The sequence below is a fragment of the Chenopodium album genome, chromosome 7 (genome assembly GCF_948465745.1).
Source record: "Chenopodium album chromosome 7, dcCheAlbu1.1, whole genome shotgun sequence".
Classification (NCBI taxonomy): Eukaryota; Viridiplantae; Streptophyta; class Magnoliopsida; order Caryophyllales; family Amaranthaceae; genus Chenopodium; species Chenopodium album.
This window is the reverse complement of record NC_137840.1, coordinates 907,724-932,154: the sequence shown is the minus strand read 5'-3', so window position 1 is coordinate 932,154 and position 24,431 is coordinate 907,724. Positions and strand designations below refer to the sequence as shown.

The 24,431-nt window shown below is 34.5% G+C and overlaps 4 protein-coding genes across 4 annotated transcripts; 1 reads left to right on the top strand and 3 right to left on the bottom strand.

The window, feature by feature from the left end:
• Positions 1-1,856: 1,856 nt before the first annotated feature.
• Positions 1,857-2,588, bottom strand: LOC145639832 (uncharacterized). The gene has a single exon (XM_081691160.1). It carries the CDS (start codon positions 2,586-2,588, stop codon positions 1,857-1,859), a length of 732 nt encoding a protein of 243 aa, XP_081547286.1.
• A 2,678-nt stretch (positions 2,589-5,266) lies between these two features.
• On the top strand, positions 5,267-8,977 carry LOC145640754 (protein MULTIPLE CHLOROPLAST DIVISION SITE 1-like). Its single transcript, XM_081691987.1, has 5 exons — positions 5,267-5,406; positions 5,499-5,744; positions 6,881-7,047; positions 7,345-7,732; positions 8,619-8,977. The coding sequence occupies exons 1-5, from the start codon at positions 5,317-5,319 to the stop codon at positions 8,817-8,819; spliced, it is 1,092 nt and encodes a 363-aa protein (XP_081548113.1). The 5' UTR covers positions 5,267-5,316; the 3' UTR covers positions 8,820-8,977.
• A 707-nt stretch (positions 8,978-9,684) lies between these two features.
• On the bottom strand, positions 9,685-13,387 carry LOC145639831 (monosaccharide-sensing protein 2-like). Its single transcript, XM_081691159.1, has 5 exons — positions 13,309-13,387; positions 12,529-13,089; positions 10,622-11,118; positions 10,225-10,412; positions 9,685-10,105 (listed from the first exon to the last, which is right to left on the bottom strand). Exons 1-5 carry the CDS (start codon positions 13,385-13,387, stop codon positions 9,685-9,687), a joined length of 1,746 nt encoding a protein of 581 aa, XP_081547285.1.
• A 987-nt stretch (positions 13,388-14,374) lies between these two features.
• On the bottom strand, positions 14,375-23,440 carry LOC145638761 (monosaccharide-sensing protein 2-like). The gene is made up of 6 exons (XM_081689770.1): positions 22,867-23,440; positions 21,486-21,591; positions 20,677-21,237; positions 16,636-17,567; positions 15,430-15,617; positions 14,375-15,022 (listed from the first exon to the last, which is right to left on the bottom strand). Exons 2-6 carry the CDS (start codon positions 21,562-21,564, stop codon positions 14,587-14,589), a joined length of 2,196 nt encoding a protein of 731 aa, XP_081545896.1. The 5' UTR covers positions 21,565-21,591; positions 22,867-23,440; the 3' UTR covers positions 14,375-14,586.
• Positions 23,441-24,431: the final 991 nt, after the last annotated feature.

Here is a 24,431-nt window from a genome sequence, read left to right as displayed (position 1 = left end):
TTACGACCGTATTTTTGCCAAATATGCTCAACTAAATCATCTTTCAAAGAAAAATGGGTTTGGCTATCACACAGGGTAATTCTTCTTTGAATATACGCGTCAAAATCAACGTTTGGTGGTCGGCCAACGTCAAATTCGAAAGGCTCGTTGTTATTCACTGTGGCACTTGTACTCGGACCGGACCTTGCTCTATGAAGCTGAGGGCGATCTTCTTCGTAATACCTTCTCAAAACTTCGGCACGAGTGTAATTGTGTCGTTCATCCTCAACAATCATGTTGTGCATAATGATACAAGCTTTCATTATGTCGCTCAAAATGTCTTCGTCGAAAGCAAGTGAGGGTTGTCGTAATATGGCAAACCTAGCCTGTAGAACTCCAAACGCACGTTCAACGTCTTTCCGAGCTGCAGCTTGTTTATCTGCAAATAACTTGTCCTTCTGGAGTTGAGGATATGTGATACCTTGTATAAATGTTGCCCAGTTCGGATATATACCATCTGTTAAGTAGTATCCCATGTTGTACTTATGGCCGTTTACCATAAAACTAATTGGTGGTGCCCGACCTTTCAAAACATCGTCAAACACCGGAGAGCGGTATAGGACGTTAAGATCATTACAAGAGCCGGGTATTCCAAAAAATGCATGCCAAATCCATAAATCTTGATCCGCAACAGCTTCGAGGATAAGGGTTGCATTCTTGCTACGACCTGCGTATTGTGCTTTCCAAGCCATAGGACAGTTCTTCCACTCCCAGTGCATGCAGTCGATGCTACCGATCATGCCCGGGAATCCACGCATTTCATTTTGGTGAAGGATTCTCCTTAAATCTTCATCTGTTGGACTTCTTAAGTACTCGGCCTCAAAATGCTTGATCACCCCTTGAGTAAAATGTTGCATTGATTTTCTAGATGTTGTTTGACCCATGCGTATGTATTCATCTACGGCATCCGGAGCAACACCGTACGCTAACATTCTTATTGCAGCGGTGCATTTCTGCAGAGGTGATAAGCCAAGCCTACCAGCTGCATTCCTACGCTGCTGGAAGAACGGATCGCCCTCAACCACTTTATTCATAATCCGACAGAATAAAGGTTTGTGCATTCGAAATCGACGACAAAACTGATTTTCGGAATACACAGGATTTATTGCAAAGTAATCATTGTACAATTGCAAATGCCCTTTCTCCCTTTCTCTATCTCCCCTATGCCGCGGGACTGTTTCATCTTCATTTACAATTTCGGTCTCGGATGGAGGTGGTTGAGGAAGCATTATGTTAGGTAAGTGATTTGTGACAAATTCGTCAACTAGATTATCAAATTCCGCATATTGATCTGAATCAGAAGAATTTGAGCTTGAGGTTGAGCTTATGGAAAACATTTTTTGTGTTTGGTTTTTGAATGTTTTGGTGTTGTGGATCAATTTATTGATTTCACACCTTTAAATAGGAAATGTTATCAGTGCATGTCCTTCAACTGAGTGTGAACTGACTACTCAATGTATAGTAAAAACAAAATACATGACTACTCAATTCTTAATAATCAATACCAATGCTTGTCATACGGTTGAAGTTATGTATGAAATGACTACTCAATGGTTGTATAAAACAAAAACTACAATTGGACTTGACTACTTTTTGGGATTTGACAGTTCAATGGTTGATAAAACCAACCACTTGACTCATAATTGTATAAGACAAAATCTACACACAGTAGCTAGTACTTCACTCATAATTGAACAAAATATATGAAAATGTAATATAATTTGATAAATTTTTGGAACATAATTAATAATAAAAATTAATTCATTGCAACATAAAATAAACAAAATACTTGAAATCATAATGCATAATAAACTACTCTACTTTCCACCATACACTTCTTGAATTAGTTCCTCCTTCCACGCTTCTTCAGTTGGTGTAAGTGGCGTCGTTTTGGACATAATTGCTTGCAACATATCAAATTTCATCTTCTTCTCTTGTAATTCGACCTGTTTGTTTTTCCTCTTTTCCTTTTCCCTTTCAAGCTCCAACCTTTGCTGCCGTAAATTTGCCTCAAAGCTTCTAACTTCAGTACAAGCCTGTATCTGTTCACCAATACTTAAAATTGCACTATCATGAGCAATAGCTTTTCCCTTACGCTTAGCCTTTGCTTTTTTTACCCCGTCGGGTCTGGGTATACCTCCTGATGAAAACCCACCAACGGGAACATCTCCTTCAGCTTCACTGTCAGTTCTCGATCTCTTTCCACTTCCACTGCTATCCTCGGTGTCCCCTTCCGGACGCAGTTGACAATCATGTCGTTCCTTTAGTGACAATGCCCATCTGAGTTTCGGCCTCCACTTTGGGTCATTCTTTATCATTTCCCAAGCGTGGGGAAAAACAAAATTGTGTGGTGGTTTGGTTGATATATGGAACAACTTCGAGGCCTTTTGAATTCGATCAACTTCGTTGAATCCACTTCCAGTTAACGGACCCGCTTCATCATAACAACTTGTCCATAACAGTACATCTGCCGCCATCCTTCTCCAACGGTTCTCCAAACTCTTCGCATTTCTGGGTGGTAGTATTTCTGGCTTCTTAGCTTGAACCATGTCGTACGCCGCAGATATTTATCGCCAAAGTTCAGCTGCTTTCATGCCCGTACCCACTATCGCATTTCCACTGTATTTTAAATATAGCCCAATAAGAGCTTCATCTTCTGCGACTGACCAAATACGACTAGCTTTAGCGAGTTGTTGGTTGGAACCCACCCGCATTCTTTGAGTCGACGGAGGGTATTGAGGTGTCTCAGGCACATTTTCTTCTTGGCTATCATCGTACTGAGAGTTACTTCCTTGGTAGACAGGAGGTGATTGCTCGTAATCAGTGTTTTCAGTTGGAATTTGTGGAGGTATTTCAAGTTGTGGAGGTATTTGTTGTTGTGGAGGATTTTGCAGAGAGGTGTTGCTCAATCTTTGTAGGAAAAGTCGAAATTGAGGTTGATTCATGAAATTCTCATCAAAATCATTACAATTTTGAGAAAGTATTGAGTAAAAGGGGTTATTGGGATCCATATCTATTTTTTTTGATTAATTTCAAAAACTAACACAATAATAATAATAACTATTATAATAATAATAATAATAATAATTATTATTATTATTATTATTATTAGTATAATTATAATAATATTTATTTTAATAATAATAATAATAATAATAATAATAATAATAATAATAATAATAATAATATTAAAAGGATGACTAATTATGAGGGAGAAATTGAGAGAAAATGTAAATACAACAAATTTATGTGAATTTTGGAAATATGAAAATATAGGCAAAATGGGTCTCTATTTGTAGAGAATTTTTTTTTCTAGCCGTTGGTAATTTTTTTTTTTTTAAATAATTTTATAAGCACAAAATACCCGTTATAAAATTGTTACCGTTGCAATTATCAGGAATTTCCTGATTGGTCCAACTCACCTGACAGGACGCGTGTCAGCGCCTGATTGGGCGTGCTGACGCGCCTGTCAGGGCTGCCAATATTAATTTTTTTTGCTTTTCCTACCCTCAAAACGCAGCGTTTTGAGGTGAAGCAAAGCATACGCTTCCTCAAAACGCTGCGTTTTGAGGTAAGCTTAGCAAAAAAAAATTAAAATGCAGCTATGCACGTGGGGCCCACTTCTTCTTGGTCAGTTTTTTAATTTTGCCCAAACTTTGATCAAAAATTGATTTGCCCATGGGCATTTTTAATTTAGACCATTGATGGGGAGTTATTTTTTTTTATTAAACCCCAAAAACTACCCATGGGCATTTTTCTCCCCATTGGTGGCAATGCTCTAAGGATCTTTTTCTCCCAAAGTGTGCACAAACAAGAGATTCTGAAGGATCTAAAAATGCAGCATTTAATTTGAGGGTATCTTCAGGATCAAAACTACAAAATAAGCAAAAGCTGCTTGTTATTGGGGTAAAGGGGTTATGTTATTTCAACATCTTAAACTTTAGTCTATGTTATACTGATTGCTTTCCACGAACTTGTTAACAATAATGCGTGTATGCATCAATAATATCATTATCAATGCTCATCTCTTGCCTTTTATAGGCTTATAGATATTTTGAATAAACATACATAGTAGTATTAACCAACTACTTTTACGAATACATGATTAGAGATTTTTATTGTAAAATGACAACTTTGTATAATAATTGTTTAATACTGTATCATTTATGTATTGGAAAGTATAGTACTCGTACTTTGAACTTGTATTGGTGTGCTATTTGGGAAGAAGGTACAAGTTTATCACCATGATAAAATCACGTGATAAGCTTATACTCGGTTCAACCTCATATATGTTGATTTTATTATGAAAAAAAAAAAAAAAAAAAAATTGTTGATTGATTATCTTTGTTGACTACGGAGTAAGTTGTAAATTTGTCACTTAATTTGTATTTACCGTATTCTATGGCGATAAATCTAGACATGCTTCTACTTGTGCACATGATCTAATTTGGAATTCTCACTTCTATTAACTATTACTTAAACAAAACATTGCTGACATCATCATCCCTTAAATTATCCTACGTGTTAGGCCCTGTTCTTTTCACCTTAAAAAAAAATAATATTAAGTAAAAATAATTTCAGTTCAGTAAAAATAAGTTCAATTCAGTAAAATTAATTTCAGTTCAGTAAAAATAATTTTAGTTCAATAAAAATAAGTTCAGTTCAGTAAAATTCAGTTTTCTTAAAGAAGAATTATAATAGAAAATCAGTAAAAATATTTTCAGTTTAGTAAAAATAATTTAAGTTCGGTAAAAATAATTTCAGTTCAATAAAATTAAGTTCAGTTCAGTAAAAATAAGTTTAGTTCAGTAAAAATAATTTCAGTTCAGCAAAATTAAGGTAAATCAAACATGGCCTTATTCTCACATTAAAAATTTTCCCTCCATTTTTATTGATGATGTCATTAATTGTCATTATTATTTTAATAATAATTATTATTATTATTTTTTGACTAATTAATAATTATTATTTTAATCTACACTATACATTTTTTATTAAAAAATATTTGCCACTTGGTTTCAAAAAAAAAAAAAATAAATATTTGCCACTCATTTTTACACAAATGATAAAATTAATTTTTTTTTATAACAAAATTATTTGATATGCATAATAATAAAATTATTTAAATAATTTAATCTAGTTCTTCAACATAATGTGGAATTGTACCATAAAATTCACTCTAAAAATTTTACAAGTGTTCTTGAGTAAAAATTGCTGATCCTTTTTAAAAAATAAAAATAAAAATAAAAGCCCTAAAAATCTAATTCCAAAATTTCGATGTTGTTTGTGAATGTGAATGTTTTGGCTTCTTCCCTGCCAAAAATGGCGTCTTTGTGCTCCCTCCGATTCCACTCTCTCTCTTCTCAGGTACCACTTTCTCTCTCCTCCTCTTTGATTTCGAATTTCATAATACTAATTGATATTGAATTGCCTGCAATTTGTTTTGTTTCTTCAATTAGCATCGAATTTGTAGCAATGGCGTTGGAATTGAGCTCAGAACTGAATTTGGATTTGATTATGTCAATTTCAAGCTCAATCGTTCCAGAAATCATGGCGGAAAACTCGTGTTGACTGCTTCTACTACCGATTCCACCGTTTCGACTCAGTCCGATTCTGGTCCAAGTGAGCGAAGTGCTTTCAATTTGGGAAAATCTTTCCAGAAACTTCAACAAGCTGTTGCTTCTCTTCCTCCTGTTGTTGTTGTGGTCAGTTTCTGTTATAATCATATAATATGCTCGATTATTTATTAATTTGTGCTAAAATGTTGATGAGTATTTCTAAGAATTGAATTGGAGAATTATTATTATTTTTGTTTATTATATGTTTTGGTATGGTACTTGGAATGAGGATAGTTAATAGTCTGTAAATTGTTGCTAATAGTTTAGGAAAGGAGGAGTTTTGCACTTTCTATTATGTAGTCTTAAACCTCAAAATCTAGGTTGTAACTAGTAATTGGGTACTTGATAAGTTGATAGCAAGAACTTATTAGCGTCGAAGAGGATCGGTTATTTGTTGGACGAATGCAATGCAGCCTGGTTGGGGTGGGGAGCTATTTTTCTCATGAATTATGTTAGTTTCTTGTCAGTGATTGTAGCAAGGATTCGGAAATGGTAAATGGTGTTTTTATTGCAAGTCTTTAAAGCTAGTGGGTGGCTACTTTCAAAGCTGTTGAATCTCTTTAGGAGTTTAATTTCGTGGCGAGGATAGATGTTCTTGTTAATCTTGTCTAAAAATTTATTTCTACCTAAACTCTCATGCTCCCCACTACATGTCGATGGGGATTCGAGGTTGTGTCATTCCATGGAAGCGATGATACTAGTTCTCAATTTTTGAGTAATACTTTCAGCTTTTACAGGGGAAGAGATGTTGGAATGATTGTGTGTGATGCAATAACATAGTCTTTTATGCAAGTTTTTTTTGGAAAGTGTATCTCTTGAATCCAGTCGCATTAATTCCCCCATTGTACATGGTATGAGGTTGGTTTAGAGCGAGAAACAAAGATGTGAAGGGAAAAGGAAATGGAAGTTTACAAGTCCGGTCATTTCTGTAGAATTAACTACCAATCATCATGTAGATACAGCTGTGTTAAGCTTTTGCACTCCTAGCTCCTAATGTATATTTTATGAGTTATGGTGCTTGCCTTGGCTTTTAATGTGAGTGGATGTATAATCACTTATTATTGCCATCTTGAATTGAACTTGTCAAATTATATCGGTGATATTCTATTCGTGTACAACAATATGCTCTTCATTTAAGGACATTAAGGTGACATAAGATTTTTGCATTGCTGCATTAAATTTTGATCTTTCAGCAGTTAACCTGATGATTCTTTGTTTATCAGATCAATAAACATTCTGGAGCAAACTTAATACTTGGATTTTTTATTGCAACTACGTGCCTGATTATTGCTGTGAGAATTTATGTGGCAAGACAGTTGAGGGACACTAGTCCTGGCTCTGTGGCAGATCTTGTTAGACGTGGCCAGCTCAGATCTGATAGAAGAGGCATGTATGAGTCTGATCTCTACTATTTAGCCTTTGTTACCTCTCCATAAGCTAGCACTGAATGTGTTTTCATGTTTTTTGTGCCTATTCTTTGTAAAGCTTAATACCTTGTTCTTTCTTCTTAACCCTTATTAGATGCAACTTAGAAAAATCTACATATGATCAATTTTTGTATAGTTTTTAGGTTTGATGCTAGAAGTCATTTGGCCTATTATATTTGAATGAGGGAATGTTGCAATGACTTAAGAGTGCAAGTGATGCATGTAATTGATGTCTGTTTCCTTGCAATGTATTCTTACAGCTCCAAACCTCTCAAATATGAAGACCCATTTAATAATCCTATGATCAAAGTAAGCAACAGTAATACTTCAGTAGAGATGTGTGGAACGGTTTATCGGTTGGCCCCAGTAACTCTGACAGAAGAACAGCGAGCAATCCATCAGAAAAGAAGATCAAGAGCATATCAGTGGAAGCGCCCTAAGGTGTTTCTTAAGGAAGGGGATGAAATTCCACCTGATGTTGACCCTGATACAGTCAGGTGGATTCCAGCAAATCATCCTTTTGCAACTACTGTTAGCGATATTGATGAAGACCTTGCACAGAACAATGTGTATCAAAAGCATGGAGTTCCATTTCGCATTCAGGCTGAGCACGAGGCATTGCAGAAGAAGCTGGAGGCCTTGCAGGGTGTAAGTTCTTGTCACATTTATTTGGCAGAGTAGAAAACCAAATTTGTAGCAGTCATAAAATCTTTTGTTTGAATATGAATGAGCTCTCTGTTACTCTTCTAGCAATTATGCCACTGTGTCAGTGTCCCACTTATTATGTGTAGGTTTTTGTACTTGGTTGATACGTCAAAGATGTATCAGGGTTTATCCAAGAGTTGGAATCTGGATACAGGTACCTTGATGTAGATGAAGAATCTGAGTAGCATTCCCATTTGTAAAGATTACCAAAGACGGCTACTAATATGTGAAACTATACCTTTCTAAAAGCTTAGACTAAGTGATCTAATGCCTAAACATCTGACATATATGACCAAGATCTGTGCTTTTTTATAACCTGGAATATGCCTGAGAGTTTGACCTGGATAATACTGTAGACCTAATTGACCTACAAATTGACATCTGATAACCATTAAACATTTTAAGCTAGAATTTTGCTGTACAAGGCTATGGTTAGTGGAATTAATATTTTCTCTCTGCTTCTTTTGGCTTAAGAATAGTTTTACTTCTGAAATTATTTTAAAAGTAAACTTGTCAGTTGTCAAGAGAGAGGGATTGTTCAAGTTCTGTTGTCAATTTATTATTTTGTCGTAGTAGATTGCATTAGAAATTTGCTGTTGAATGGTTGAACTTGTTCCAATAGACAATACAAGCCACTTGATGTTTACGTGCACCATTATTTTGTCTCTACTGAGTTTTATTGTAAACTTTTCTATACTCTTATTAATGATGCTCTGGCAGTCTGGTGTATCAAATCGCCCACTTCAATTTATCATTCTTTTGCTATTCGTTGCCAAAATATGCCTTCTGTTTGTTCAGAATCCTAAACAAGTTATGACACATTTTGCAGGAGCAAAAATTCAACAAGTTAGTTATTGATCCTGTGAATGCCAAAGATTTTGAAAGGGCCTACAGGACTCAGTCGAAATCACATGATCGTGCAGAAAGCAGGACTCAAAATGGCCAATTAAATGAGTCTAAATCTCCCAAATCAGATCCTCTTCCCGAGAATTCAGACAGCAATGCAGCATCCCCCGAAGATGAAGTCTGAGTATGCAGCTTCCCCTCTCTATCCCTGACCAAAATCACCAAATGTTTTATTTTATTGCAAAATTTTGCATGTCAGAGCTGAAGCATTTTATAGTTCATACAGCAGTGTACATAAATACTCATTAAGTTTCAAAATTTAGTGGTCGTTACTCAAAACAATACCCTTAAGATCTCCCCCTACTCTCCCTTTTTGAAGAACTGGTATTTAAGTCTTCTGAGCGCCAAGTAGCAATGTGTACAGTTTTCACGATCACACTTGATTTCCTGTAAGCATGTTGAAGTCTATACTTCAACTACATTTGATGAGTGAGAGCCTGACGTCGAGCAACAAGTGTAAGGCAATGGATGTAGGAGATCTAGAAGCTAAAAGGGATGAATGAACCCCAACTTAACATCAGTATGATAACTGAACATTCACTCTGGATCTGCTCACAAGATTGCCCTGGCCACACCTTCATATTGAGTTTCGACCAATCTCTCCAAACGGGGTGTTTTTTTTTATGCCATGAAGCCTCCCTTGTTTCAAGCTATCAACTTGAGCTGCTCAGTATTTATAGCAATTGGTGCGTGCAATGCATAAAAGTCCATGAACAATGGAAATCTGCTTCACTGTAGAAAAAAAGTATGACAGTAGTTATGACTTCTAATGTTCCTAACATTTAACTCCGTAGATGTTTTAGTATTTCAGACAATTTAAAAAGCTCTGAGGAATGTCAAAGAAGCAGGGTCGTGATCAAAATTAACAGTATTTGAATTGAAATTACTTCCATCCTGAAAATTACTAATCTCTCCAAGAAAAGGACTTCTCTGGTCAAATTTTTGCTCATTTATGATCAATTCATTCTACTCGCCTTCAGTCAGCAGCATTAATGTAAAATACAATTGTAAAACTCTGATATAGCTTCTAGAGGAATAGCCTTTGTTTCTGGGACCTTCAGGTAGACAAACACCAAAGAGATGGCACAAACAACAGCATACAAAGCGAAGATGCCCCCCAAGCCGATAGTAGTAAGCATCATGGGAAAGGTGTAGTTGACAATAATATTGCATATCCAGAAAACTAAGGCACAGATTGAGACACAAACACCACGGACTCCAATTGGGAAGATCTCAGAACATAATAAGTTTGGTATGGGTCCATAACCCATGACGAATGTGCAGAAGTATACAATGACACAAGTGGTTGAGATGACAGCATGAATCACGTCACCCATGCTAACATAGCAGCTAATTACTAGGATGATCAATGATGCTATCAACACGGGAATTGTGGTAAGCAGCAGTGACCTGAAAAACAAAACCCAGATATTACACTTTAAGATGGGACGGATGTAGCATAGTAGTATTAGAATAGATAACTAAGGTTAGTCACAGGGTGCATAATTAGGTGACAAGATTTTGCATACCTTCTACCAGAGGTATCAATGAGCCTCATAGTAATAGCGATGCAAGGAAGCGTCAAGAAGGTCATCAGTGCACTGATAAGGAATGAGGCAGATGTAGAACTGATCCCTACATCAGATAGAAGAACTCCCACTCCTGCCTCCTCGAGAATTTGTGGGGTGTAATATAGAACACCGTTTATACCAGCGAACTGCACAATCAAAGAACAGTAAGAAAATTATGTATAAATGCATGATGATTCAAAGTAGACGAGATCTAGAGTAGCTAATAGAACAAAAGCGAATGCTCAATTTGAGTTGCAGAAAATGCTCAATTTGAGTTTTTTAATTTTATCAAATGTAGACTTTTATCAACTGTGATGTTCATTGTCAGATAGTAGGAGTTTGTAGGACTTCTTACCTGCTGAAACATCTGAATACCAATTCCAACAACAAATGCCCTCTTGACTCCTGGTTCAAGTAGAGCCTTCCAGCTAGGATTATTTACAAGCCCTGACCCCTGAACATAGTCTTCCTCTCCCTCGAAAATACCACCATGAAGTGAAAGAGGAGACCTAGGCATAGAAGCAAGCAATGGAGCATGCAAATCATCATCAAAATCCTCCCCTTCATCATCTTCCCCATCTTCGTCCCACTGATCTCTGAAAGCACCCCACTGATCTCTGAGAGCAACAAGTTCTGCAGGCCGAGGGTACCGAATGTTGTACTGTTCTGATGGTTCTAAAATGTTAACTGCAGGCTGAGGGTAGCGAATGTTGTACTCTTCCGATGGTTCTAAAATGTAATCTGCAGGCTGAGGGTAGCGAATGTTGTACTCTTCTGATGGTTCTATAATGTAATCTGCTACTGCAGTTTCATACCCAACATGAAGGCCTTCAAGTAGCAAAGCCAATTCACCTGTGAAAGCAACCTATTGAATTAAAAACAGATTCACCAGCAACAGCTGCTTAATCAAGTCATAAATTTAAGCTACCGGCATCAAGGTTACCCTAATGCCTCTTAAATATAGCAATAATAGCAGTATAAATAGTGACTGAACACATACGCTCTTTGGAGAGTATTAGTGCTAGATACATTACGTAGAAACAATTCCTATCGTTTAAAAACCAGCATATCTAATGAGTAACTCATATTGACGGTCAAAGAATCTTCTAGGATATTTTGTATCTTGAATTAGAACAGGTGATTTTGATGGTTGGAAACCTAAATTGTAAGTAAGGGCCTGTTCATATTTACTGAACTGAGCTGAACTGAACTGATTGGAGCTTAACTGAACTGAACTGATTGGAGCTAAGCTGAACTGAACTGAACTGAACTAAGTTGAAATGAATATCTTATGAGAGAGGGAAATTAAGAGCTGAACTGAACTGAACTGATTGGAGCTGAACTGAACTGAACTAAACTGATTGGAACTGAAGTGAACTGAACTGAACTGAAAATAAGTAAATATGAACAGGCCCTAAATCCTCCCATTAAACTCAATCTTAACAATTAAATTGTTAAATGTTCTAGTATAAGTCCATGTATTACATGCCAGCTTCTTGCTGTGTTCTGTTTCTACCAGAAATCCTTAGCATGTTAAACAAAAACATTTAAGCAGGATAGTATGGAGAATTTAAGAGCATATCCAAGGAAGTAAAGACACTGAGAGAATGTCAAGCTCGTCTTCTTATCTGGATTCATCGAGTCCTGCCATTCAATTCTAGGCTCAAAGAAGAGGTTTTTCCTGGCTGGGAGTGACCATCCTGGTGGGATAGCAACCCGGTTGCTAAGTCAAAGGGCGTGGTATTTCAAAGTTAAGACTACTATGTTTAGATAGCGAATATTTAGATAGTCAATACACAGAGCAAAAAAAAAAAACTCAAAAGATCAGGAACTAAAAAATTCATAGATTGAGATGAAAATATGAAACCACACTAGGTTACAAAGAGTCAATTCAAGCTAAATCACTCTGGATGAATTGAACTATTATTTGAGTTTACAAGTAATGCACATTCATCAACTTAAGTCTTCGCGTTTAATACTTAGCAAACAAAAGGTTACAGTTTCATTTCCAATATCATATTCAAACTTTGAGCTAAGACTTCGCGAAAGCATAATACATCAATACCACTTAATCAGCACTTAGTATGCATGCATATCTGACTATTGGATTCATACACATTTGACAAATAATTAACCTGTAGGTCTTCTTGAATGTTACAGCTAGATTCTTTAGAAACTACTTGAATCCAAAAACAAGGACAAAAGTCACAAAACTATGGTAAGCCATTTACTATAAAACAAAAATTTAAGTAAGAGATTCACCTGTGACATCGTTATTTCCACGTAACCTCATTAATTCCTTCTTGGCTTCAGATATCCTTCCCTTGCAGACAAGCCACCTTGGTGATTCAGGCAAGTAGAAGAATGCAAACAGAAGATAAAAAACCGAAGGGATCCCAAGAACACTAAGCATTATTCTCCAGTTAGGTGATGCCATGAGTGACATCCCGAAGATTAAACAATATGATAAGAACATTCCACCAGAACCAGTAAGCTGAGGAAGTGTATTTAAAGATCCTCTAATCTCTGGTGGTGCAGTCTCGGAAATATAGACAGGAACTTGGGTCACGGCCAACCCTATTCCAAAACCATCCAACAACCTTGCTAAAAGCAAAATATAGACATTTGGTGACCACAACATCACCAAACTTCTCACAAAGTAAAATAATGCAGACAGTATGAGCAAAGGACGCCGACCAACACAATCTGATATTGCCCCTGAGCATGTTGTGATAAATGTGGCTCCAATTAGAGACATTGCCACAACAAGTCCCTCCATGGAAGTCGATAGTTCAAGTTCTTTCTTGATGTAAAGAATAGCCCCTACATGAAAATCATGTAAGAAAATCAAGTTTCACGATATTCAAAAGACTAGATATTCTAAAACATAAATAAATAACAAAACATGAATAAATGACAATGCTTAAGAAAACTATAATGAAAGATAATTCAAGCAACTTCAACCAAAACATACTTCAAAATGTTGACAATAAAGAATGAATCTTTATCTGCAGACTACAGCAAAAAGGGAAGCTATGTTACCAGCAATCATCGCGTTATCCCACCCTTGTAGGAAATTACCAATGGTAGCAGCCAGTGCAACAAGTACATCACCCTTCATTTTGTAAGAGCTCACAATTGTCTACTCTGATATCAACCTATCCAACAACTGGATCAATTAGTAATAAAAGTAATAAAAAATAAAAGAATGAAAACCCAGAAAATTTGTAGAAGAATTTGGAAGAAAATGGAGAATTTAGAAACATAAGGATCATATGGATGAAAATTAGAGCAAACTAGTCCTCTGCTGAGAAGAGGTAATCGTGGGAACTTGTAATATCCAAGTTTAAATTAACCAAGTCTTTATTTTAAAATTTTGTAATTATTTTAGTGGATATTATTCAAAATCAATACTCTTAAATCTTCCCCCACGCTCCCTCCTTGAAGTAGCAATGTCTACAGTTGTCGCGATCACACTTGATATTTTTCACCACTGTAAGGCAATGGATGCAGCATTGCAGGACATCCAGCAGCAAAGAGGAATGAATGAACCCCAACTTAACATATATATGACAACTCAACTTAATTAACTCTGGATCTGCTCACAGCATTGCTTCCCTTGGCCACACCGCCATCATATTGAGTTTCGACTAATCTCTCCAAACTGTTTTTTTTTTTTTTTTTCAAATACCATGAAGCCTCCCTTGTTTCAAGCTATCAACTTGAGGTGCTCAGTATTCTAGCGATTGGTGCATTGCAAATAAAATAAAAAAACCCTGAACTTTGGATAGTCTGCTTCACCTTGGAAAAACAGTATGACAGTAGTTATAACTTCTAAAGTTCCGAACATGTTAGATGTTTTAGAACTTCAGACAAACTAAAAATTCTGAGGAATGTCAAAGAAGCATGTACTGGTTGACCCAACAGGGTTATGTCTTTAATTATCAGAGGCTACTTAATATTTACATGTTCGTAACTTAGCCTTAGTTTGATAAAATCTGATCATTAATAATATAATTAAGTACGACCATACGGAAGGGTTATCGTTCCCTAATACCTCTCAAAACAACCACAATTACTAACTAATACAATGAAAGGAACTACAATGTGGTGCAAATAAATGGGAAAGGATGTAAATTATTATGATCATTATGTAAATTTTTAAGGGAGAATACAAAATTGATAAACAGAAAAGCTTTCATTTTCTATATTTAACTGTATTTGAATCGAAATTAGTTCCATCATGACAATCAACTAATCTCTACAAGAAAATGACTTCTCTGCTCAATTGTTTGCTCACTTATCATCAGTTCTTTCTACTCAGTCAGCAGCTTTCAATTGAGATGCAACCGTAAAGAACTCTGTGATAACTTCTAGAGGCATACCCTTTGTTTCTGGGACCTTCAGGTAGACAAACACCAAAGAGATGGCACAAACGACAGCATACAAAGCGAAAATGCCGCCCAAGCCGATAGAAGTAAGCATCACAGGCAAGCTGTAGGTGACAATAATATCGCATATCCAGAAAACTAAGGCACAGATTGCGATACAAACACCACGGACTCGAGTTGGGAAGATCTCAGAACATAATATGTTCGGTATGGGTCCATAACCCATGACGAAAGTGCAGAAGTATACAATGACACAAATGGTTGAGATGACAGCATGAATCACGTTGCCCATGCTAACAAAGCAGCTAATTACTAGGATGACCAATGATGCTATCAACACAGGAATAGTAGCAAGCAGCAGTGACCTGAAAAATAAAAACGCAGATATTACAAATTTACAGTCGATATAGACAAAATGGGAGCATATAATAATGCTATCTAGATTAATATATACAAAGGCACATAAAGCCTGAACTGATTTATGTTACTTATCATTGATCATATAAAAAGCATCTTAAAATGAAAATCAAGTGCCAAATTAGTACTCCCTTGTGTTGCTGGTAGGGCAATTTAGGGCCCAAAAGAAAAGAAAAGAAAAGAAAAAAAAACTAGGGCAAATCATGGGTAAAGTAAAATGTTATCTTTGATCTGGGATATCCATTTTTAGGTAAATATTAAACATAAAGCTGGGACGGAAGTAGTATAATTGTAATAGGATAGACAACTGAGGTTAGTCACAGGATATATAATTAGGTGACAAAAAGTTTCATACCTTCTACCAGAGATATCCATAAGCCTCATAGCAACGGCGATGCAAGGAAGCATCAAGAAGGTCGTCAGTGCACTGATAAGGAATGAGGCAGATGTAGAGCTGATCCCTAGATCAGATAGAAGAACTCCCACTCCTGCCTCCTCGAGAATTTGTGGGGTGTAATATAGTACACCATTTATACCAGCAAACTGCACAATCGAAGAACAATAAGAAAATTCTGTAAAATGCATGATTATTCAAAGTAGACAGAATCTGAAGAGACTTATAGATTTGAGTTGCAGAAAAATGACTGACAAATAAAATAGAAGTTTTTAATTTATAACAAATGAAGCTTCTTATGTAGTTATTTACATAATACATACAGTGGAAACAAATAATCTGCTATCAACAGCATAATTAGTGCATCGTCTCCATTAAACTCTTTCCAGAACCGCCGATGAAAGCAATGCTAAGAGATATAGTAGTCTATAATATTCTAGAGTTGCTTCTTATATGTATACAAAACCCAAGATTGACAAAGTCAATGGTTACAATTATTCCCCAATCTGACGGACACTGTTGAAAAGGTTCGTATTTAATTTTATTTTTAAAAATACTCTTTTAATCTACCCTGAGTAATACTCACCACAATTGCTACCAATTATATTGAAGATTTCCAATCTGAACATATTTAGTTTATTATTCCCACAAAAGATACAACACTATTATACATTATGATTATAATAGGCTACAATATAATAGCTCATTAAAATTTTCATGGTTCTTATTTATTGTGAATTAGCAAAAGATTGTTTCTTGTTATATCAGGTTCAGTTCATCAGAAACAGCTTCTTTATAATCATAGGGGTAATCTGAAATACCCTGCTAAGGCGGGATAATCCATCATGTACTTTTTAAAAAAAAGTAAGATAAAAACATTGTTGATCAATGAATAAAAGTTCAATGCAGCCAATTTATCTGTATCAGAAGGGTAAGGCAGCATACATTTTAAACACCCTAACCCCGTTTTTGTCAAATTCCTCTAGCAGTCTTGGGGTGATATCCGTATTGTTATCTATTTAAATGGTCGAGGGGTATGGCACTAACCACTAACCACTGACAAGTGACGCTATATTAAAGGGATCAAATATGAAAACCTTTTCAAGCAAGCATATAAAGAAACTGTGATGTTCATAGTCAGATAGTAAAGTGTATAGGATTTCTTACCTGCTGAAGCATTTGAATACCAATTCCAACGACTAATGCCCTCTTGACTCCTGGTTCAAGTAGAGCCTTCCAGCTAGGTCCTTGAGAAGAAATTTCAGTTGGATGGACCATTGCAGGACCTACAGGATATTGATCCAAAAGCTCCTTGGAATTCAGTGCAGGATTATTTACAAGCCCTGACGCCTGAACACAGTCTTCATCTCCCTCGAAAATACCACCAGGAAGTGAAAGAAGAGAACCACGCATAGAAGCAATCCCTCCATCCTGATGCAGATAAACCCTTTTAAACTCTTTCTCTTTCTGTCCATCTTCGCCTTCTCTACCCTCTAATGTCCATGCCAACTGCCAACCCCCTCCAATATCTGTAGATGATACATCTTCCCCTGCACCTTGCCAGATGTTTCCACCACCCAAGTCAATAACAGTACCATGAGAGACTGGAGGAATACCGTCATCCTCCTTATAAATGCTTGTTTGGTGTGTAATCAATGGAGCATGCAAATCATCATCATCAAAATCCTCCCCTTCTGCTGGCTCAGCTGTTGGTTCGTAATCATCTTCCCCATCTTGGTTTTCTTCGTCCCACTGATCTCTGTGAGCATCAACATCTGCAGTGCTAACCATGCTGCCAAAATTATGGATACTTTTCATACTTCCTTGTTCAGGGAACTTTTCATGGACACTTCCAAAGAGAGTCACAAGAGGGTCAACAAAACTTTGGTTCACCATGCTTCCATGACGGGACCTAAGGCCAAGAGTACTCTGTCCAGTAGCAGGTTTTGCAATCCAAGAAAGGCCTTCTGTTGCTCCATATAACTTTTTCTTGTCTTTATCGGTAGCAATCTCTGTCTCCTCTGATGGTTCTAAAGTGTACTCTTCTACAGAAGTTTCATTCCCAACACCAAGGCCTTCAACGAGCAAAGCCAATTCACCTGTGAAAATGACCAATTGCATTAAAAACAGTTTCACCAGCAACAGCTGCTTAATTAAGTCATACATTTAAGCTATCAGCATCAAAGTTACCCCGATGCCTCTTAACAGCTTTCTCCCTTATCATTACGATAACAGAAACCCATATCTTAATCGAAAGGGTAACAACTTTCTGCTACCCTACAATGAATAATATTTTCAGGCATTTTAATGAGCAATGTTGATCAGTCCATCGTTATCCAAAACCAAAGAAGAGCAAATGATGGAGATATATGTGACGAAAATTGGAAAATGTATAATCCTAGAAAAGTAAACATTAATTATAACAGTAGAAATAGTGAACACATACGCTCTTTGGAAAGTATTAATGCTAGATATGTTATGTACAAACAATTCCTATCTAGTGTTAACAGACTCAAATGCTCTCAAAACTCCAAGACATGAATTAATCAGGGGATCAATATTAAAAACCAGCGCTTTTTTTTTTCTTTTTTTTCCTTTTTTACCAACATATCAAATACAAGTGACTTGTATAGACGGTCAAAGAATCATTATTAGAACAGGTGATTTTGATGAAAGGAAACCTAAATTGTAAGTAAATCCTCCCATAAAACTCAATCTTATCAATTAAACTGTTTAAAGTCCTTGGTTAAGTCCATTTATTACATGCCAGATTCTTGCTGTGTTCTGTTTCTATCAACTACTATCAGAAACTTTAAGCATGTTAGGCGAGAAAATTAAAGCAGGATAATATTGAAAATCTAAGAGCTAACTGAACGAGTGCATGTCCAAGGAAGTAACCGACACTATGAGTATAAACAGTTACCATCCTGATGGGATATCAACCCAATTGCATAATCAAGGGGAATGTTATCAAAAACTACCACTAAATATGTCATTTTGTCAACAAGTACCTGATTAAAAATTTTATCATATTAAACTACCCTTAAATTTAAACTTTGAGTAGCACTATCCATTTGTGAATTCAAGCAAGAATATCCGGTGAGTGAGTGAGACTCAATTTTATTTTTTACTCCTAAAATAGGTTCTAACCCTCATATATATAACTACTCACCTCCTTTTTATCTTCTCTTTACAAAAACCCACTAACTTTCTTCTTCTTTAAGTTGTCAAGATCTAAAAACTTTGGATTTTGAGATGTGTTTTTGTGAAGAGAAGATGAGAAAGAGGATGGGAAGCTATATATATATATATTATGGTTAAAACCAATTTTAAGAGTTAAAATAATTTTAAAATGAGCGCCATTCGAGGAAGATTCTTGCCTCAATTCACAAATGGATAGTGCTACTCAAACTTTTAAAATTTAAGGGTTTTTTGATAAAAATTTTAAGCGAGTACTTGTTGACACAATGACATATTCAGTGGGTAGTTCTAACAATATTTCCTAATCAAGGGGCATGACATTTTAAAGTTAAGTCTACCATGTGTACATAAATGTAAAAGATGGCATATTAGATCAATTGCAAAAGATAATAGTATAATAAATACAGCAGGAGAGCAACTCATAGTATAAAAAATAACACTCAAGACAGAGGCTGCAAGGACGATATTGCTAACAAACAACCAGAAGGTCAACTATTCATCTAGGACTACCATCACTTGTTCTGCATTGCCAACAACTCTACTCTTAAAAAAATAAATATACTATTACTCGCTAGGGGAATCCTGCATGTCGAACTTAAAACTATAATGTAAATATCAAACCCAATAACTAGGGGTTCGTTTGGCATTGCTGCAGTTTTCTGTTTTTTGGTTTTTTGTTTTTTAAAAGTATGTAATATATGTCCCATAATAAATCAAAAATTATTTAAACTTATTAAAAACATGATAATTTTGAAAACTGACAACAGAAAAGTGGAAACACCTTTTTCTTGTTTTCTGTTTTTGGTTTTTGGTTTTCAAAAAAACAGAAAACTGAAAACCAAAAATGATGCCAAACAAACCCCTATGTTTGAATTTATTTATTCACAACTCATTAAACCTATAACCGAAGAAGATCACGGCACTGAAAGTATGAAGTCAGGTTTTGTAGATCCCTATAGACAAACAGAAACTAACATGTAACATGTTACTACTAGGAATTCTTAAAGCTCTAGTTACTGTGTGAAGTGGCATCGTGCAAGGTGGAAGGTGAGTGAAGCTGAGGTAGATACTTTTAGTTATTTACTACAGGTGGGGTCAAGTTTGGGGTATTTGCAAGAGGTTCTTGTTTTGAAAAGTTAAGATTAAAGTTCATGGCTTTAGCCCTAAATTTTTGTTTGGGATGAAGTTTGTAAGCTAAGGAGTGTCTTTTAACGCTTTATCAGAGTCTTTGTGATGAGGGAGGGAAATAATATAGCTCATCTTGTTGTTAGGTGGAACGGCCCCTCAGAGAGGCGTGTAACAACTTCAGATAATAATACTTCCTTAAGCATGAAGTATAAAGCTATCCCATTTTCTCTAACAAAAATCAAATACAAATTACATAAAAACTAAGGTGAAAACTTAAAGTATGATGTATTAACATGCATTGCCATGAATTGTCTTTTCAAATTATGATAGTTGGTGAACATAGATGCTATCAAACACTAATTTAGCTGCCATTTCTCCAAAGGAAAATTAGTAAGCCTAACCAGAAACATAGCAAATATCTAGATACACAATACACAAAAAATAGTACTCAAAATACCAGGAACAAAGCATATTCATACACACCAAGATGAAACCACACTAGGTTACAAAGTAAGAGTCAATTCAAGGTAAATCCCTGTGGATGAAATGAAATATTATTTGAATCTACAAGAAACGCGCATTCATCAATTTATGTCTTCACATTTAATACTAAGCAAACATCAAGTAACAGATTCATTTCCAAAATCATATTCAAACTTTGAGCTAAGACTTTACGAAAGCATAATACATCAATACCACATAATCAGCACTTAGTATGCATACAGACTGTTGGATTCACTCAAATTTGAAAATAATATATCACGCAGGTCTTCTTGAATGGTATAGCTAGATTCTTTACACACTACTTGAATCTAAAAACAAGGACAAAACTATGTTAAATATACAGCATATAAACAAAAAATTAAGTAAGAGATTCACCTGAGACATCTTTTTTGCCACGTAATCTCATTAGAACCTTCTTCGCTTCAGACATCCTTCCCTTGCTGACAAGCCACCTTGGTGATTCAGGCAAGTAGAAGAACGCAAACAAAAGATAAAAAACCGAAGGGATCCCAAGAAAACTAAGCATTATTCTCCAGCTAGGCGATGCCATGAGTGACATCCCAAAGACTAAACAATATGATAAGAACATTCCACCAGAGCCAGTAAACTGAGGAAGTGTGTTTAAAGATCCTCTAATCTCTGGTGGTGCAGTCTCGGAAATATAGACAGGAACTTGGGTCACAGCCAACCCTATTCCAAAACCATCCAACAACCTTGCTAAAAGCAAAATATAGACATTAGGTGACCACAACATCACCAAACTTCCCACAAAGTAAAATAATGCAGACAGTATGAGCAAAGGACGCCGACCAATACTATCTGATATAGCCCCTGAGCATGTTGTTATAACAGTGGCTCCAATGAGAGACATTGCCACGACAAGTCCTTCCATTGAAGTCGACAGTTCAAGTTCTTTCTTGATGTAAAGAATAGCCCCTATATCAATATCACGTAAGAAAATCATGTTTCACAAAATTCAAAAGACTAGATAGATCAAATAAAATAAATAACAATGTTTTTTTAAAAAAAAAGTAAATAAAAAAATAAAAATAAATAACAATGCTTAAGAAAACTAATAATGAACAGATAATCCAACCAACTTCAACCAAAACATACTTTAAAATGTAGACAAAAAAAATTGAATCTTTAATTGCAGACTACAGCAAAAGGGCAAGCTATGTTACCAGCAATCATCGCGTTATCCCACCCTTGTAGGAAATTACCAATGGTAGCAGCCAGAGCAACAAATACAGCACCCTTCATTTTGTAAGAGCTCACAATTCTGTCAACCTATCAAAAATGGTCAACCATTAATCTCAAAACAAATAAATTGAAAAATAACAGAGATCTTTTAAATGTTATCAATCACACTCAATTCCTCCAAAACTAAAGGAAAAACAAATTTAAAAAACAAAAATAATAATAATAATAATAAAATTTACTTTTTTTTTTTTTTTTTTTGAAATTGCTCATATATATACAATTCAACATATAAATTAAAAAATAAATCTCATATTTTTGACCATCAACATAAAATATTAAAACAACAATTACAAATTGATAAATTTTTCTCTATTTACAGAACCACCCAGATAATTATACATCTCAATATAATAAATTTTGAACTAAAATATCGAATATTTTTAATGGAAAAAATAAGAAATGGGAAATCACAATCAGCATAAAATAAAACAAAGTAAAAATACAGCTACATAAAAATAACATTTCTCTTTCATCAAAACATTTCTCAATCTACATAACCACCTAGGTAAAAATAAAGTTCACCATATATACTAGTATTTTTCTCTCTAAAAAAAAACTTTCATGAAATCTTTAACGGTAATTGACAATCAAATACAGTATTGAATAACAAAATATACTCTGCATAGTGTATACAGAACTGCCTAGATAATTATACATTCTAAGAGAATTAATTTTTTTTAAAAAAACTTTCAAATAATTATTGAAAGGGAAAAAAATTGGGAATTGACAATCAACCTAAAAATAAACAATTTAAATCATTTATTTACAAAACCATCAGATGAATACACATTTCAATAGAATAATTTCAAAAAACTTTTCAAATAATTTTAATGGAAAAAAAAAAAAGGAGGAAATTGAGAATTGACCATCAACATCAACAGATTCTGAATTTTTTGATAAAAAAATTCAGCTTTTTTTTTTAGTGCAAAAATGTAGCAGCAAAACTAAGATTCAAACTCTACTGAAAAAAGCTTAATTTGAGAGGTTTACCTATATGATAACCCAGAAAATTGATTAAATTTTTTGTGGGAAATGCAGTATAATGAGGGTGATTATTTATACAACTAAACACACATGAATCACCCCAGTAGGAGAGAGAAAGAGACAACCGTTATGAAATCATCTCCATTAAAAATGTTAGCAATTATACAAACCAAAATCAACCCAGAAATGGTAACAAATCAAAATGCAATTATTGTTGTGATTTTAATTAAACATGTTCACATTGATTAAATTGAAATAATAAGAGGTTAATTCATGTGATTGGTTGATTGAATGACAAAAAATTAAATGCATACATACCTTGAATAATTGAGATGCTAGCTCCCCCAGTTACATGAACTGGGGTGAGCCCAGATAAATTAGCCCAACAATTGGATCAATTAACAATAAAATTCAATAAATGAATAAAAACCCAGAAAAATTGAAGGGTAATTTGGAAGAAAAATGGAGAATTTAGAAATAGAAATGTTACGGATTAAATAGATGAAAGTTAGAGCAAAGAGTTTAATTAGTTGTCTATTGAGAAGACGTAATCGTGGGAACTTGTAATATCCAAGTTTAAATTGAGCAGTTCTTAATAATTAAAAAAAAATTAAATTAAGCAATTATTTATTTAAATTTTCGTAATTATTTTACTGGGAAATCTTTTAAGTTTTGAAAAAAATGTAGATGAGGAGAGAGAAAACAAAACAAATTGAGGAACAAGATGATTGATTTGTTTAGCCAATATTGCAGTTTTTATGACTGATAATGATTGATCATTGAAGCTTATATTATGTCATTGTCAAATTAAAGTAGGCAATGTTTACTTCTTGAGATTTCTTATTTGATCATCTATGCATTAGATTAGTATTGTTTCTACTATTAGATTAGACTATTGGAGTGACTATTGGAGTGATAAATTTGGGAATTCTTTAAAAAAAAAAATTATGAGCGATAGGGTCCGTTAGTTATAGTCATACGACACTTGCAGTGGCATCAAATACAGTCATAAATAGTTGTGTTTATTGAAATCCGCTAGTTAAATAACCGACAAAATACTAACGATGATACAATTATCTAGGGTGAATCAATTATCCATTTTAGCGAACTCGCATTAATAACCTATAACTCACCACGTGTAGGTTAATTATTAGCAAGCGGATTTATGAAAATCTTATTAATATTGAGCTAGGGATTGGTAGGTAATATCACTTTTTTAATCCAATTTGCTCTTAAATGAAATTATGTTTTATACTTATTTGGAATAACTTACAATAATTATCACTCATAAATAGTTGTGTTTATTGAATTGGCTAGTTAAATAACCGACAAAATACTAAGAATGATACAATTATTTAGGGTGAATCAATTATCCATTTAAGCAAACTCGCATTAGTAACTTATATATAATTCACCACGTGCGGGTTAATTATTAGAAAGCGGATTATGAAAATCTTATTAAATTTTTTTTTTTTTTTTGGAAAATAGAAAATTTTATTAATATTGAGCTAGGGATTGGTAGGTAATATCACTTTTTTTAATCCAATTTTCTCTTCAGTGAAATTATGATTTGTACTTATTTGAAAAAACTTATAATAATTATGAGTTAAGCTAGTATTAAAAGTATAATCCTTATTGTTCCAAAACTTAACTTATAATAACCTTGAACTTCACTTATTTAAATTAACAACTTTTCAAGTTAGCAATTAATTTAATTAGTGGAAATTTTATAGGGTGCTAATATATATATATATATATATATATATATATATATATATATATATATATATATATATATATATATATATAACGATTTTAGTTTAGAAAAGAAAATATCTATTTTATATGGAAAGAGTGACATTATCAAAAGGAAAGATATCAAT